The following is a 14,842-nucleotide window of genomic DNA, read 5'->3' as shown; positions in this document are numbered from 1 at the left end:
AGACTTCGATCAGAAAAGTTATGGAATAGTATTAAATAGATGCACGTGAACATTGCAGTGTGGGTTCATACAGAAGCAGGTCAACTGAAGATCAAAATTATTTTTTTCCCCTTTTTTTCCCCACTATAGTTAGAGATACTCTTTCCTTTAAAAAGGCATTGCCTTTAACAGGCATGGGAGTAAATAAAATTGTAAGTATGACGATAACAACATTGGTTTCCATTGAAAGGCAACTTTATTATGTCGTTACTTACCTCCATATTCCTAGTAGACTAATTTATTCAGTAAAAGATGTACACTTTCATGAAGCCATATAGACAAGATTAATTTCACAGTTCCAATGCAGGCAAAACTGCCATAAACTTCAAAAGAGATTGAGCTTTGCATCTTTAACCATTATCACCACAGTACAACTGAAAAATTATATTTACCTCGTACAAGAAAATGGATAATTTTCCTTTTATCCTGACACACTATACACAGAGTAATATTTTTCCCCTCAGAGATTAGAACCCCTCCCAAAGAGTTTTCAGGATCCAGCCCTCTTCACATCCGAGGCAGAAAAAGGAGAGGCACATTTAGAGGCTTTTGTTTTCATCAGCGTTTGGCAGTTACTACAAATAAAGCAGCAAAATCTCCACCACGTTTTTTCTGTGAGGTCACAAAATGTACATAAAACGCAACTGAACACCTTGGCCAAACAGGGCAGACTCCCACCCCTTCTTATTGTTCTTTTAGTATCACGTACTGTTAATTTTCTCACCAATCTCCTACAACGAGCCTGAAACATCCTCCGTTTCTCGCTGACACAAAGTTCTGAGTTACAGCCTCGGCCCTCTTCCCGACTCAGTGGCTGAGGGAGTGAGACCCTCACGGCTCAGCCCGGTGCGGGGAGCAGCGCAGGGGGGGGGGCAGCACGGGGAGGGGAGGGAAGGGCTGTACGTGAGGGGCAGACTCCGTGTGCCGGGTGGAGGCAGCGCCACTGCCCAAGGGAATAAATGATCCTTAATAAAAATTAAGATAAAATAAATTAAAAAGAAGTCATGAGACACGCTATGTGTAAGCCATAAAAAGCCGAAGTACCAGACCGACAGCGCACGGAGCACCCGCGCCCTTCTCAGATACAGAGAGGGGGGGAGGAGGAACGAGAGGTGGGAAACAACCACCTGCAGCCCCTCGCGCTCCCTCAGTCCCTTTAACTGTCTCCCGGGCTCGCGCAGGGGCGGTGCCTGCGCGCGCCTCACCTGATTCAGGCTCTGCCGGGCGCGTGCGCCAGCTCCCCGCCTTCTCCCTCACCCCTCCCCTCCCTGTCGCGCGCTCACGGCGGTTGCGAGCGGGGCCTGGGCCCGCGGGGCGGGCGTGAGCGCGGAGCCATCCGGGTCTCCTCCGCTCGGGGCCCGGTGGAGGCGGTGGCCGCGGCCCCGGCGCTGCCGTCCCCAAAGAGAAAGGGGCCGAGCCGGGGCGGGTGGGCACGATGCATCTCCACCAGGTGCTCACCGGCGCCGTCAACCCCGGGGACAACTGCTACTCGGTGGGCAGCGTTGAGGACGTCCCCTTCACGGTAATGGTGGTGATGAGAGGGGAGAGGCGGCGGCCCCCGGGCTGTGGGGGGAGGAGAGATGCGGGGGAGTGCGTTCTGTAGGCCTGAGGAGAGCGGGGGGAGGGACTGGAGGAGATTAAGGTGCGGGCACGGCGGTGTGTGGGGCCTTGCACCCGGGTCAGACGCACCGGGGTGGTTAAAGCGGGGATTACGAGCGGTGGGCCGGGGATCGGTGAGAGCCGGCGCCTTGATGAGCAGTTCTGGGTGGGGTGAGGCGAGGCCGCTCCTCGCCGCCGTTGGGCCGCTACCGGCCGACACGGGCCGGGACAGACCGGTGTGACCCCGCCGCGGAGCCTCGCCGCCTGCTCCGCCCTCCGTGAGGGCTCTGTTAGGGCTGTGGCGGCTGCAGACGGAGGCTGGGAGCCGCGGACGCGCCTCTGGGGTGGGTGCTCCCTGGATCCTCTGAATACGAGCAGGGAGATAGGGAAACCCCCACACTGTGCGTGACCAAATTCTGCTGGGTGCTTTTTTTTTTTTTTTTTGCTTTCCCCCCCCGCCCAATGGTCCTCCTGCAAAGAGGAAATGGTCTGTTGCACTCTGCTCCTCGGGAAGCCTGTCCACTATTGATGAGCGTTTGGCTTCAATTGCTGTGGTTAATAAAACACAAATTTATCAAATGCACCTCTGAAATGAGAGGGAGAGGCGGCGGAAAGAGTAATTAATACAATATAAATTTTAAGAGTCTGGTAGTTTACATAACAAAATTTGTTTATCATACACAGGATACTGTTGCCAATACTGCTGTCAATTTCCCCCTTTCTTAGCTTACGATGTGCTTCCCTCATTTCAACGAGTGGTCAGTTTCTGCGGTGCTTTGTAAAGTATCATATAAACACACCAGATTGTTTGGGAATACACTTTCTCATCAGATTTTTGTATTAACACTTGCAATATAACATCCCAGGCACAAACCAGTTCCCAGCTAAATGATACAGAGCACCATTTGCAGTCTAAGGTAACAGCAGACTTGTAAAACATTTAAAGCTTACTTTAGATTACCACACATGTCTAGTTTCAGTAATGTAAGAAATATTTTATTTCTTAATAAAAGGTACCATGTCTGTCTTTATTTTCCTCCTTCTGTTGCTATGCAGCCATATTGCTGTTAAAGGTACCTCTACTATTTTTGATATTTATATGATTTAACTATTACTGATGTGTTTCTTTTACAAGAAAACAATCAGAGAAGTCAAGCAATCAGTATTAGACAACTTTATGCTAATTATTGTAATGGTTTTGGTGGCAGAAAAACTGATAATATATATTATGGTTTATAGAAGAGTTTTCCAAGAACAAGTCATATTTTACAAAAAAATGCAGAATCACTTGGTAGCACGTTAACTATGGAACTGCCTATAACAGATCTTGCTGTCTTCTCTGGCTGCTGTATCCAACTTTTTATAATACAATAATGAAGCAAATAAAGGGATAAATATGCTTTAGTGAAGGTATCTTCTGGCCTTTCAGAGCTGTAGCTTTCTTCTTCCTTTTTGCTCCTTTCTCTGTGTTTATGGCACCATTTCCTGCTGTTCTAGACCTTGATCCTAGAGTAAACTGTACAGTTAAAAACGTGCTTGCAGTTTGGGGTCTTACTTGCAGGTTCTTAGGAGACGAATCACCTGTGTGACTCTCATTAGCACCACAGTCTACCTTCCACTGAAGGTGTCACTTTTGGTAGTGCCTAGCCTTAAATTCTGTCCATCAGCATCAGTAACATGGTATTGACATAGGTCTGTTTCCTCATACCATGGAGCTGTTTAGAGTCAGATCCTTAACTTGGATCCTGAAGCTGGATTGACAGTTTAGGAAAGAGATCATCTGTATTGGTGACAAAGCCTGACTCTGTAGACATGCTCTTAAGAGCTAAGCTGTCAACTTCTAGAACACAGCACGAGCAGAGAAGTCAAGAGGTTAAGGGAAACCTGCACAGTATGTACAGTGCTAAATGAATCCATATGAAGTTAGGCTGTGGCAGAGGAGCCATTATTTTTGTGAGGGTGTGCTTGTTTATGGTTTGGCTGATGTTAGGACATTGTTAACATTGCTACAACTGATCCATCAGGGGGCCTGAAAGTACAGCATTTTTTTTTTGTATGCCAAAATAAATCACTCATGTTAAAGTTACTCCTTAACAGTGTAATGGCTTGGATACACATGTAAACACATTCAGTAGTCAATAGTGTTGAAGCTATTTGGCTGTTTTTGAAAGAGGAGGAGGAGGAGAAATATCCTCTTCAGATAAACTTGCTTTAGGTGCCAAACTCCATCAGTCTTGGGTTTCTGAAAGAAGGAACACATTTTCTTCTGACCTGATTTAGGGACACTGCAATTCTCAGGTTCTTCATAATGCCTTTCCCCTGTGGTTTACTCTTGGCTTGTTCACCAAGTCAGTGTAGCTAGAGCTAAGGTGATCACACGTTTTCCTTTGGTGAGAGTCTTGTAGTTCTTCTGAGAATAACAAATGGAAAAGAAATAATTTGGCCATGAATTTATCTGAAAAAAAAAAAAAAGTATTAGTGACTCCATAAAACAAAACAAATCCAAGAAAATAGAGCTAGGATCAGGCATCTGTTGTAGGCTGGTGACAGAAGTTTTGTACATCCTTTATCTGAAATGCACAGTTCTTTCCTCCCTGTGCTTCCACAACTGCCTGCAGCAATCCTGACCTGTATCTAGCATTTCCCAAATAAGGGAAGCAGGGAGATGTCTGGATAACTAACTGGCTAGTGGATGTTGTAGCTGCATTGCACCCAGTCAAGTAGAGTGGGTAATACACAGGAAAACTGCAGGGTGATTAGAAGCAAAACGGCTTAATGATGCTGTTTTCTACCAGGCAGCCTCTTCAGCTTCCTTGGAGCTCCAAAGAGGACACTGCATAAGCAGGAGGTTTAAGTGCTGAAGTTCTAGTTTTGTCATTTCTGGTAATAATTGTGTGCACTATTCAGCTTGCTGTTGCTTCATGTTCTGATTTCATCAAATATTGTTAACCATGTCTTTCAAATGAGTTTACAGAAGGTCAGAGTTGAGCTTTATTTAGAAAGGCTTTACAGCACACACACCCTGCCTAGACAGAAGAAGGTTATGTTATTTAAACCTTAGAGTTGTAACTAGTAGTTAACAATGAATTGCATTTTCAAGGTTAATTTCACTTGGAGTCTGTTGTTCAAGCAGCTGTTTTATGATGAGCCAGTTTCAGTCACTGGCCCTAACTCATGAGTGGGATGTATGTTACCAACCTGACTTTCTGTGATGATGAGTAAGTTGGTTTCAAATTAAGAAGATGAGCTCTTCTCATTCTGATTATGTGACTTCTGCCCCTTGTCCAAGGCTCGGGATTGTTATTTTCCCCCTGAAACTCTTAACAGAATATAATTGTTTCTAAGGTCAACCTAGGTTTAAAAACATTTAAAAATCCATATGTACATGAATTATCTAAAGGCTAGCTCTGTAAGTGTAAACATTCCAAACTCTGGCTAGTATCCCACAAACATAAGGTGATGAATATTTACTTCACATAAGAGGTGTCACTAAATGCATGAAATACATAGCTCTAAACATTACTAATGAAAAATCAGAGTATCAGATTTTAGGGGTATCTGCACATGAGAATTTTTCTGATAAAAATGAAAATAATTTTTGAAAAGGATAAGCTTATTGAAATCTTCCACGCGAGGACTTACACTTGCCCTGGAACTGCGTTCTGCAACTTCAGAAGCTGTTGCAGATGAACGTTTCCCACACCCATGTGAACAATTTTTTACCTCACTGAAACCAGCAAAATCTTCATCCACACCGTTATGTCTACAAAATACAGCAACTGAGAACACGTTTCCTCTGCTGTGTAGGGTTCTCCTCTGCCTCATCCTTCTTGAAAATCTACTTATTAAAACCTTTTAATGCAAATCCCTCTCATTTATTACTACTTGCATATATCTATATGTTCTCCACTGTGTCATGTTTATGTGAAGTGAATTACAGATGCCTAACATCTGAATCCTAGCTACATTGTTGCTTTTCATATTGTGATGTATTTAATACTGAATTTGTCCCAAATGATAATTTTGGAAAAGTTGTTCTGCAGGCCGCAGGTTAGTAGTGTGTTGATTTGGTTTTGGTGCTTTGTTTTCAATTATTTTGCTAGTTTGCGTTAAGTGTGTGTAATTCTATTAGTACTTAACTGAGGAAGGAGGGAAGTGTAAATGTGGTGTCCACTGATAAGAGTTTGGAAGTGTTTCAGAATTCAGGTGTCTTCATTGCTAATAGGAGGATGGAGAAATTTCTGCATCTTCTATGTTTACTGTCCATAGACAGAAATTTAAGGATAATTGTGGAACTGAGGGAATACCATAAGGCAAATACAGGCTTTAATTCAGGTTTTAATACAGATTTTAATTTATGTAATTTTAGATTTTTATTAACTTCTTTTTTTAATATCACTGTGGGCTGATTCTGTTTCTCTTGTAATGCTTCTGTACACTAGAGCTTGAGAACTTCTGGTTTCTCACGCCAAGTTTGTAAAAAGTTGCAGGTTATAAAAAGAGAAGAATAATTTTATATATATACATATATATATATATATATATATACAGAGAAAAGTATTTCATAGAATCATAGAATCATAGAATCCTAGGGGTTGGAAGGGACCTCGAAAGATCATCTAGTCCAACCCCCCCTGCCAGAGCAAAAGGAGATGAAAAATGTGAGGGAATATTTGCTTCCATGTCTGGTAGTTCCAACCTTCAGCATTAAAATTAGAGAATCAAACAGGAAGACATGGGCAGAAAAAGGGAGAGGCACACACACTGCTTTTGTATCATCTGAAAACTGAGGGTGTACCATAAGCTTTTAGGGTAGGACACAACGTCCTACTTTTGTCTGGTGCTCCTGCATTCAATTAGAGCTTTGTCATTGTTCATTTCAGTGGTCCCAGATCTTGACAGCTAGAGCAGACTTTGGCAACTACAGCTTATTAGTTGCTTAGGGATCCTGCAAGTCATCCTTGTGTTCTGGTGGTTTTGCCACTCCATTTACTTTTCTCTGAAGTTATCAGTGACATTATAAATGGAGGTTGGCAGATACTCCATGTGGGTGTTTTTTACTACACTTGTTTCACTCAGTGGCTGATTATAATTCTGTTTATCTAAGACCTCTGTGCTGCTCTCATCCACTGCTCTCAGAAGATGCATCTCAGCATCTCTTATTTTCCATTCTTCCTTTTTGTATGGTTTATGAGTTTTCCATTCCTTTTATCAGGCTATGCAATCTTTTGCCACAAATATTGTGGCCACTGTTATTCTGGCAAGGAGACCTGTGCTGGCATGATCTCCCTGAAGATGATGTCAGCTGTCTCCTCAAGAGGGAACTACTGCTGTTACATAGTTTGACACTTCCCTACTCCTCCCCAGTGTGGGGTGCTGCTACTTCATTACCATCTTAAGGAGTGGCAGACCAAAATTGAAAGAGGATTTAAGAGAAATGTGTTCTGTTCAAGTATAAACACGTTAATATATTGAATGTATTAGAAAAGCCTCATAAAAGCAATCAAATGGAAAATTTGGATTTATATCTGACATATAATGTGAAATTTGCAAATAGCTTTCAGTACAGAAAAGTATATTGACCTTTTCTGTTTTGAGAAATTTGGGGACTTATAAATGTGAAAAAGCAGACTGTTTTAGAATTAGGGAACACCTTTTCTCAGCAGTGGTGTTATAATAAGCATACTTCTCAAAGCAAATTTAACATTTAAGGTAAATTTAATATAATCTCAAGGAATGAGTAACATCCTCAGAATAAATACCTGTACTGAGAAAATAACCCCAGAACCAAGAGCTGAAGGCTGATATTTTGATGCTGGGTATGTGTTTGGGTCTATAAAGGAGTAAATCCCCTCTTGGCATAGCATGCATAGGTGTCCTGAGTCACTTGGTGGTGCAGTGCCAAACACAGGCAGAGAAGGGAAGGTTATGCGTGACAGTAATAAGATTTTACATAAGAAAGAGGTCTCTGCATCTTCTTTAAGATGATTCTTTAAGGAAAAAAAATTCTACTGTAAAACCTCCCCTTTAATTCACATCCAGCTTTTTACTTAACTTTGTAAAAATAAATTGTTTGTAAAAATAAATTGCTGAATTGTAAAATTAGCCACAAAAATACTCCTTTGTTGCTATAATAATAATAATAATAATAATAATAATAAGAAATAATAAGAAATAATAAGAAATAATAAGAAATGCAAAGAGGGAACAAGAGAAAAATAAAAACTTCAAAAAGGAAGACACTAAATTATTTTGCTTCACAGAGGTACCCAAGTAGAAAATATTTTCTTTATCTGCCTTATCAACTATACACACACAAATGTGTGTATTTAGGAACAGTAAGCATAAGGAAATTAAACTTGAGAAGTCTTTTTCTTTCCCTATATTATTTTTGAGGCATGAATCCTGCTAACAGGATTGCATCTAGAGATAAATTTTGTTTAATTTAGTTGGAAATTCGTGAGTCGAGTTATCAATACCAATAAAAAAAATAGGCTATCCAAAAGGCATAAGTTCTTGTTTTAAGTGGATCAGTACCTTTCTTTTACTGTTAGATAACAATTCAAATCATGCATTTTTTGTAGGTTTGTATTAGTAATGATGAGGCTGCCTGTTGAAATGAAAGGGAGTCTTTCAATTCTTTGCTGATTTAATTGCTCACTCTTTGAAGTAAACGGTAGGAGAATCACATGCTTATGAACATTAGAATTCTGAATAAACTTCTGGAAAAAAGAGGATCTGCTTCTGTTTTCCTGTCTACTTATGGGCATTAGCATCCTGGTGTCTTCTTCCATCCTAGTATGAACATTTTCTGTTCTGCCCTGCACTCCTCAGCACCGCTGGATTTTGTTTTGTGATAAGTTCCAATATAAAAAATAGGAACACAACAAAGCAAAAAGACTTTCTGTTCAGTGCCAGAACTTACCTCAGAATCTCCTCTTTGTTTCTCTTACTTTCTGTAAATCTATTCCATTTTAATGATAACTTAAGCCCTTGCAGACTGGGTCTAATAATTGCATAGCCTCGTTATCAAAGAGCTAGGATATTCTGTTACATAGATAATCCCTCACTAACAAGTTCTTGAGCTGTTTGGGGTTTTTTTTCCCCTCTTCTGCTTGCACTGTGAATAACTCCAGTATCAGTTCCTCAGAGCTTCCTAGAAAAAAAGGTTGTGGGCTTGAGGACTCAGACAACACTGACTCATTTTATTATTGTGAAATGACCTTGGCATTCTTTTAGACAATCTGTTTTGTCCACAGTTTTCATTTTTATGCATGCAATCATATGTTGTGTTAATTTCTGAGGCCTGAGTTCCTGCTTTGCTGCTTGTTTTGCTGACCCTTTCTTGTGCTTAGCAGTAACTGTACTTTCACATGAAGCCTTTTTCCTCAGACTTCTTATGCACCAGGACAGAGAAAGGTTGGCAGACAGATAGATAAGTTATCCTGCTAAAAAAAAAGTGCTGCAAGCTGTCATTATTCTGTTACTTGTTCTTGAACAAATTATTTAGACTGTAGTGTGTATTGCACAAGATACAATATAGCCAGGACAAATCCATGTTGTTTTGTAGTCTTGTAGTAATGTGTATTTCTTAAAACTCAGAATATCCCAGAAATTAGGTTCTTACATAAAATAATAATTTAATTTAATTCACATATTTAAGAAATCTATATGCAAATTCAGTAATAAAGAATAAATGTACCTGAATAGTAAACTCTTGCCAGTGTTGCTCTAAGAGGCAGAAGGAATTGGGGAGTGGGGGGGAAAGCAACTAAACACTAAGCCAACTCCACAAAACAAATAAAAGTAGAAGTACCCATGGAGCATAAGTTCTAGAGTAAGTTTGGGCTTGAGTTTTTTGTTTGTTTTGCTTGTTTGGTTGGTTGGGTTTTTTTACTGTTTGTTTGCAATGATTTAAACCCTTGCAGCTTTAAGGTGTCCTTTGCTACTTCGTCTTTACTTGTTCCTTACTCTGCTGGTGCTACACCGAATTGTTGAGGAACAAACCCTACAGAATAAAATCTTGTTTCAATGGAGGTATTTACAGTTCTCTTAAGAGCATAAATAGTCTAATAACTCTTCAGATTTTTCTAACAAATTTGTAATTGTATTTCTTTTTAAAAATGTTCCAGGCATATGGCTCTGGTTGTGACATTGTTATTCTGGCAAATGACTTTGAATGTGTGCAAATTATTCCTGGTGCTACACATGGAAACATCCAGATCAGTTGTGTGGAGTGCTCTCAACAAGGCAGGGTAAGGATTTTTATAAATTTGATTAAACTTTAAAAAATTGGGGAATATTCTAAAAGAAATACTTAAACAGAACTTAACATGTTAATGGTATTAATAAGTTAATGTAATGACAAAAATCAGTTTTTACTGGTCTGTAACTTTCTGATTAACACCTCTTGTATTCGTCAGCAAATTATTTCAACTTAATGGTTATTTTTTATGTGGGGGAGGGGGATGCAGGAGATAACACTTCTCACAAAATGGGGAACTATGTATTGGTTAACAGTACAGCATTAGAACTGGGATGGTTCTAAAGCCATTGTTATTTCCTCCATTCTTGTATGCTTTCTTCTTGCTAAAGATGACATGAATAAATCATTCATATCATCAGGCATAAATATACACATGTGAGTGTGTATATTTATTTGTGTCTCCTGCAAAGTAATGAATTAGAAATACTTTATTTTTCAGAAAATATTTTTAATGTGTTTACAAGTGTAACAGCATGAGCCATCATAACTGCATAGTCCCTTGAATGGCTTTGTGGTTTTATTTAATCTCTAAACAATGTTAAAGAGACAATTTATATCACTGAGAAAAAAATACTTTCTGTGAATTGTAGTAGTGCATTAAGCAGATTTGATTTGTCAGTTGTCTCTGTCTACTAATACTAGCTAGTTAAAAGTTGGTTGCAGCATTGAGGAAGCACTAGTTAAGATTCAGGCAGGTTTAGCTGGCAAAGCTCCTGCACTGCAGCAGTGAAGTCCCAGTAGGGACTGGAAGCTGCACAACTGGCTCCTGCAGGATCACCATGAACCCCTTGGAGGTTCTGCATTCAGGACTCTGTTCAGATTCATGGTCTGTTGTTTTCTTTGAAAGTGTGTTGTTGCAATCTTTCTCCCCTCTCCCCACTCCCCTCCCCCTGAAGAGGAAATATTTCATAATAAATGTCATGAAACTTTGACATCATGACCATGTATAGGAAACCAGATCCTGAATGGGAAGAACTTGAATAGTTTTTCTTTTCAAAATCGTTTAAAGTAGAAAAAGGGATTTTTAAAATCAAATAGTAGTCATAGTACTAGTACATAGAATTGTTTGACTCAAAATAGTAACAAGTACTCATAAGTATGTGACTATTGGCTTCTTCATTTCTGAGGTCTCTGTGAGATAAGTGGGTGAAATAAAATGAGGTGTTCAGTGGTATAAGTACTCCAGTTTTCTCTGTTCACCATTTGTCTCTCCTGAAAATATATTTCATAGTTCAAAATAAACTTACAGTCCTTCCTGTTCCTACTAATTATTATTTAGTGGTACAAAATAGAATCTGGGAACACACTGATACCCAGCCACGGATAATTAATTGATTAGTTAGCTGTGAAGTAGACAGAATGTGAGCAGCAGTAGTGAAGGCATCAGCTTTCCCTTATGCATTAATAGTAGTTACCCTAGAAGAATGTATTAGATCTGATTGTCAGTGTTTATCCCACTGAACAATGTCTTCCCTACTTAAGAGTTAAAATCTTACATCTTATACATTTCTCAGATTCCTTAGAAAGTATACATATAACACGATTAATGATATTTGTATTAGATTTACTTTTCTTGAACAGCACCTGGAAGAGGTGCAGGAAATTCTTTAGCTATTTTGGAATACTAAAAGTGGTTACACTAGTATCCTGACCTTACATTTTGAGTCTTCTTTTTTTCTAGATTGCAGCATCATATGGAAATGCTGTTTGCATTTTTGAACCACTTGGTATAAATGGTCATAAAAGAAATATTGTAAGTATGTATTTTATGACTGTAATTTTGTTTAGGTTCTTAGAAGAAGCAAAACTCTCTCTGCCAGTTATTGTTATTATAATATTACACTGGCATATAAAAGACTAATGGATAAATTTTTTCCATCATCCACAATAAAATTGGACGGGTGGAATCTTCCATTGCATGACCAGCTGGGGACTGCTCTTACAAGTTCACACCCTCACCTTGTTCTTAAATCTCATACTAGAATGGCATGGTGGCAAATGGTGTTTCTTTAACTTGCACAGGTCACCAGATCTGTGGTAGGGAAATATGACTTAGACTTGTGTTACCAGCAGAGCCATGGCCCAGCACTCAATCATTAATTATCTTCTCAGGCAGGTTTTTACAGTCTTTGTTGCATCTATACTGCTATCCCTTAAGTTATAACTATGCATATGTGTAGCTAACTAGTATGTGAGCTAGCTAGCTTAAAATAATCTGCAGATGCATTCCTGTGTGTGACAGGTCACTCTGTGAAGCATTCAAGTTCTATAAAACAATTGAAGATATCACTAAAACTAGATTCAGCAGTCTACTATTGGGTACTGAATGTTTTTGCAACAGACTTAGTAGACATTTCATAGAGAAGGAAATAAATACCATTATCTCTGTATTTTGCTGTTGATGTGAGAATTAATCCTAAACTGTTTTTAAACTACAGCAGCTTAAATGTCAGTGGCTTAAAACGGGTCAATTCTTCCTCAATTCTGTGACTTACAACCTGGCATGGGATCCTCAAGGTAATGTGAAGTTTGTGAAGTATTTGTTTGACATTTGTAGTTAGAAGAACTTGAACACAAATTATATTTATTGTAATAAAGTGAGATAAAGAATTAGAAAGTTTTAGGTTATGTGTGCTCAGGCAGCCATGTGTTAAATGCAACGCTACAGTCAGCATTTGTGAAGATGCTGTGCCAATTGTTTGGGTCTGATGCAAGGTCTTAGTTTGGGAATCACAGTGTTAAGTTGCTAACTGACTTAAATCAACACTAATAATTATTTAAATAGGATTTTATCACTGTTAAATTCAGCAATGTACCCTGACACAGATATTTATAAGATGTATGACAATGCATATGTATTTGAGATGTGAATGGCTATTTGGCATCTGCAACATTCATTAATAAATATGATTTACCATTTGAAGTCACTAAAAAACCCTTGATGTTCTTTCTGAAAAGGTATTATAAATTAAAAAATTTTCATTAAAACAGCTGTATAATATGATGTAATACCATAAGCTACTTAAAATGGACTTCATAAAGTTGAGTTTTCAACCTGTTTTGAACAATTTTCAAGGAAATACAAAGCCTTAATCTTTCAATATATGTGCATCATATTATATGCTCTTGGTTTCACAGTTTTAATTACTCACTTTCAGGTAACAGGCTGCTGACAGCAACTGACTTTTTGCAATTGTGGGCCCCTCCATCTAGTAACATTCTAGAAGGTGAAGATCATGATCCTGACAGTCAGGATGAAGATGATAGAATTTTTCCAGTTCTAAATGACTGGGAATGTGTCTGGCAGTGCAAGTGAGTTGTTTTTACTTTAAGACAAATTGCAATATTATCTCAAATCAACCCTATCATTTCTCCAAAAACATTTTTTTAACATATGCTTTTAAATCAGCTTAAAATATCATAAAATTCAAAAAAATTTAAGTTACCCCAAACAAAAATTCCTCACTTCAAGTGACTTGTCACCAAATAACCTGGGCAAAAGGCTTACTCAAACTGTAGCGTTGGCAATGCATCAAAATTGTTCCCATTCTTTCATCCTTGAAAGGAGTGCTGAGATATCAGATGAGACTGAACAGAGGAGCAATACCAGGCACATAACTGCATTGATAAAGATGAGCTGCTTCCTGGGTCTTAGGAGGGGTGTCCTGAAACCCTCTATCCAGTTCTATTTGAGATCCATGTGAGAAAAGTGCTTTGTGATCTGTCATTTCTCTATATATGAAGTCTTGCGAAGCAACTGCTTATGAACCTGTATTCTGTTGTCTTTTTTGAAGCCATTTTAGATTCTGTGCCTACAAAACACTATAGATTGCTTTACTCTTTCAGACAGGTGACCCATAAGCTGTAGTCATATATAAACAATAGCACAAATTATCTATAAGATTTTCAGTTTTGTTTCTTCGAGCTATTTTTCTGGGCTTCACTGGGAGGTAGAGTTAGTGGGACAAACTTCACTTAGGTGATATCACTAAATCTAGGCTATGCTTGCTGTACTTAAAACAATTTATTTTATGGGCTGGTTTTCTGTAAAACTGAAAATACTAAATATTTTGTTTCGTTTTAGCAAAAGCTTCTTATGCTTCTATTTCTAAAGCATGCTTAAGGAAACACCTATAAAATATTTGCATAATGAACAGTAATATGTTATGCACTGAATACATATGAAATAATACTATAGAATAAATAGACATTACTTACAACTTGAAACTTGAAAACTTGACTCCCGTATTCTTCAGGACTGCAGTACCAGTACATTTGATGGCATGGTCTCCTGATGGTGAATACTTTGCAACAGCTGGGAAGGTAAGGACAAAAAAAAAATTAAAAAAACAATATTTGCAATGTTTTGTTTGACAAAAGGAAATTAACTAATATAAATAATCCTGTACCATATGCTGTATTATAGTCTGAGCTAAGTTAAATTATCATCTCATGTAATGCTGGATTTTCATGTAATTCCGTGAATCTCAGCAACAAGAAATTGAATTTAGCTGTGTACTTCTACTAAATATTTGAGAATCAGTCTTGAAATACAGTGGCAGTGATACAGACTTCTACATATATGTATTTTAGATAAAGCATACTTAAAAGAACTTTCATCTACATAAACATTTTATAAGCTAGATGCTTATGACAGAACACATACACTTAAACTATTATAATATTCACTCCTCAATGGAGAAATTAGGAATGTTTCCTATTCAGTGAATTCTGAGTTAATTTATCAGTTCTTAACTTCTGTTTAGTTTGGCGTATTTTTTAGGTCATTACAACTCAAGCTAAGTTTTCAATTCATAGTTTGCTTTTATGTCATCCTCATTTCACTGATCCCCTTTTCGCTTTCAGATCTGGACAGGTAAGCATTTATTGCTTGCACTCTTAAGTTGATTGAATAATGAATTGAATTTTAGGAACTGC

At 38.5% G+C, this 14,842-nt stretch overlaps 1 protein-coding gene across 2 annotated transcripts in view; it reads left to right on the top strand.

Moving 5' to 3' along the window:
* The first annotated feature begins 1,422 nt into the window (after positions 1-1,422).
* The window catches only part of DMXL2 (Dmx like 2), a 51,762-nt gene continuing 38,342 nt past the window's right edge, over positions 1,423-14,842 (top strand). For both annotated transcript variants that reach the window (XM_030456724.1, XM_030456725.1), the window contains exons 1-6: positions 1,423-1,561; positions 9,771-9,893; positions 11,586-11,657; positions 12,343-12,421; positions 13,063-13,216; positions 14,161-14,227. In XM_030456724.1, coding sequence (XP_030312584.1) covers positions 1,475-1,561; positions 9,771-9,893; positions 11,586-11,657; positions 12,343-12,421; positions 13,063-13,216; positions 14,161-14,227 — 582 coding nt within the window. In that variant the 5' untranslated portion in view covers positions 1,423-1,474. The remainder of the gene's footprint in view (positions 1,562-9,770; positions 9,894-11,585; positions 11,658-12,342; positions 12,422-13,062; positions 13,217-14,160; positions 14,228-14,842) is intronic.

The sequence above is a fragment of the Calypte anna genome, chromosome 10, assembly GCF_003957555.1.
Source record: "Calypte anna isolate BGI_N300 chromosome 10, bCalAnn1_v1.p, whole genome shotgun sequence".
Taxonomy (NCBI): domain Eukaryota; kingdom Metazoa; phylum Chordata; class Aves; order Apodiformes; family Trochilidae; genus Calypte; species Calypte anna.
Note: the sequence above shows the minus strand (reverse complement) of the source record. Positions and strands in the feature narration are given on the sequence as shown.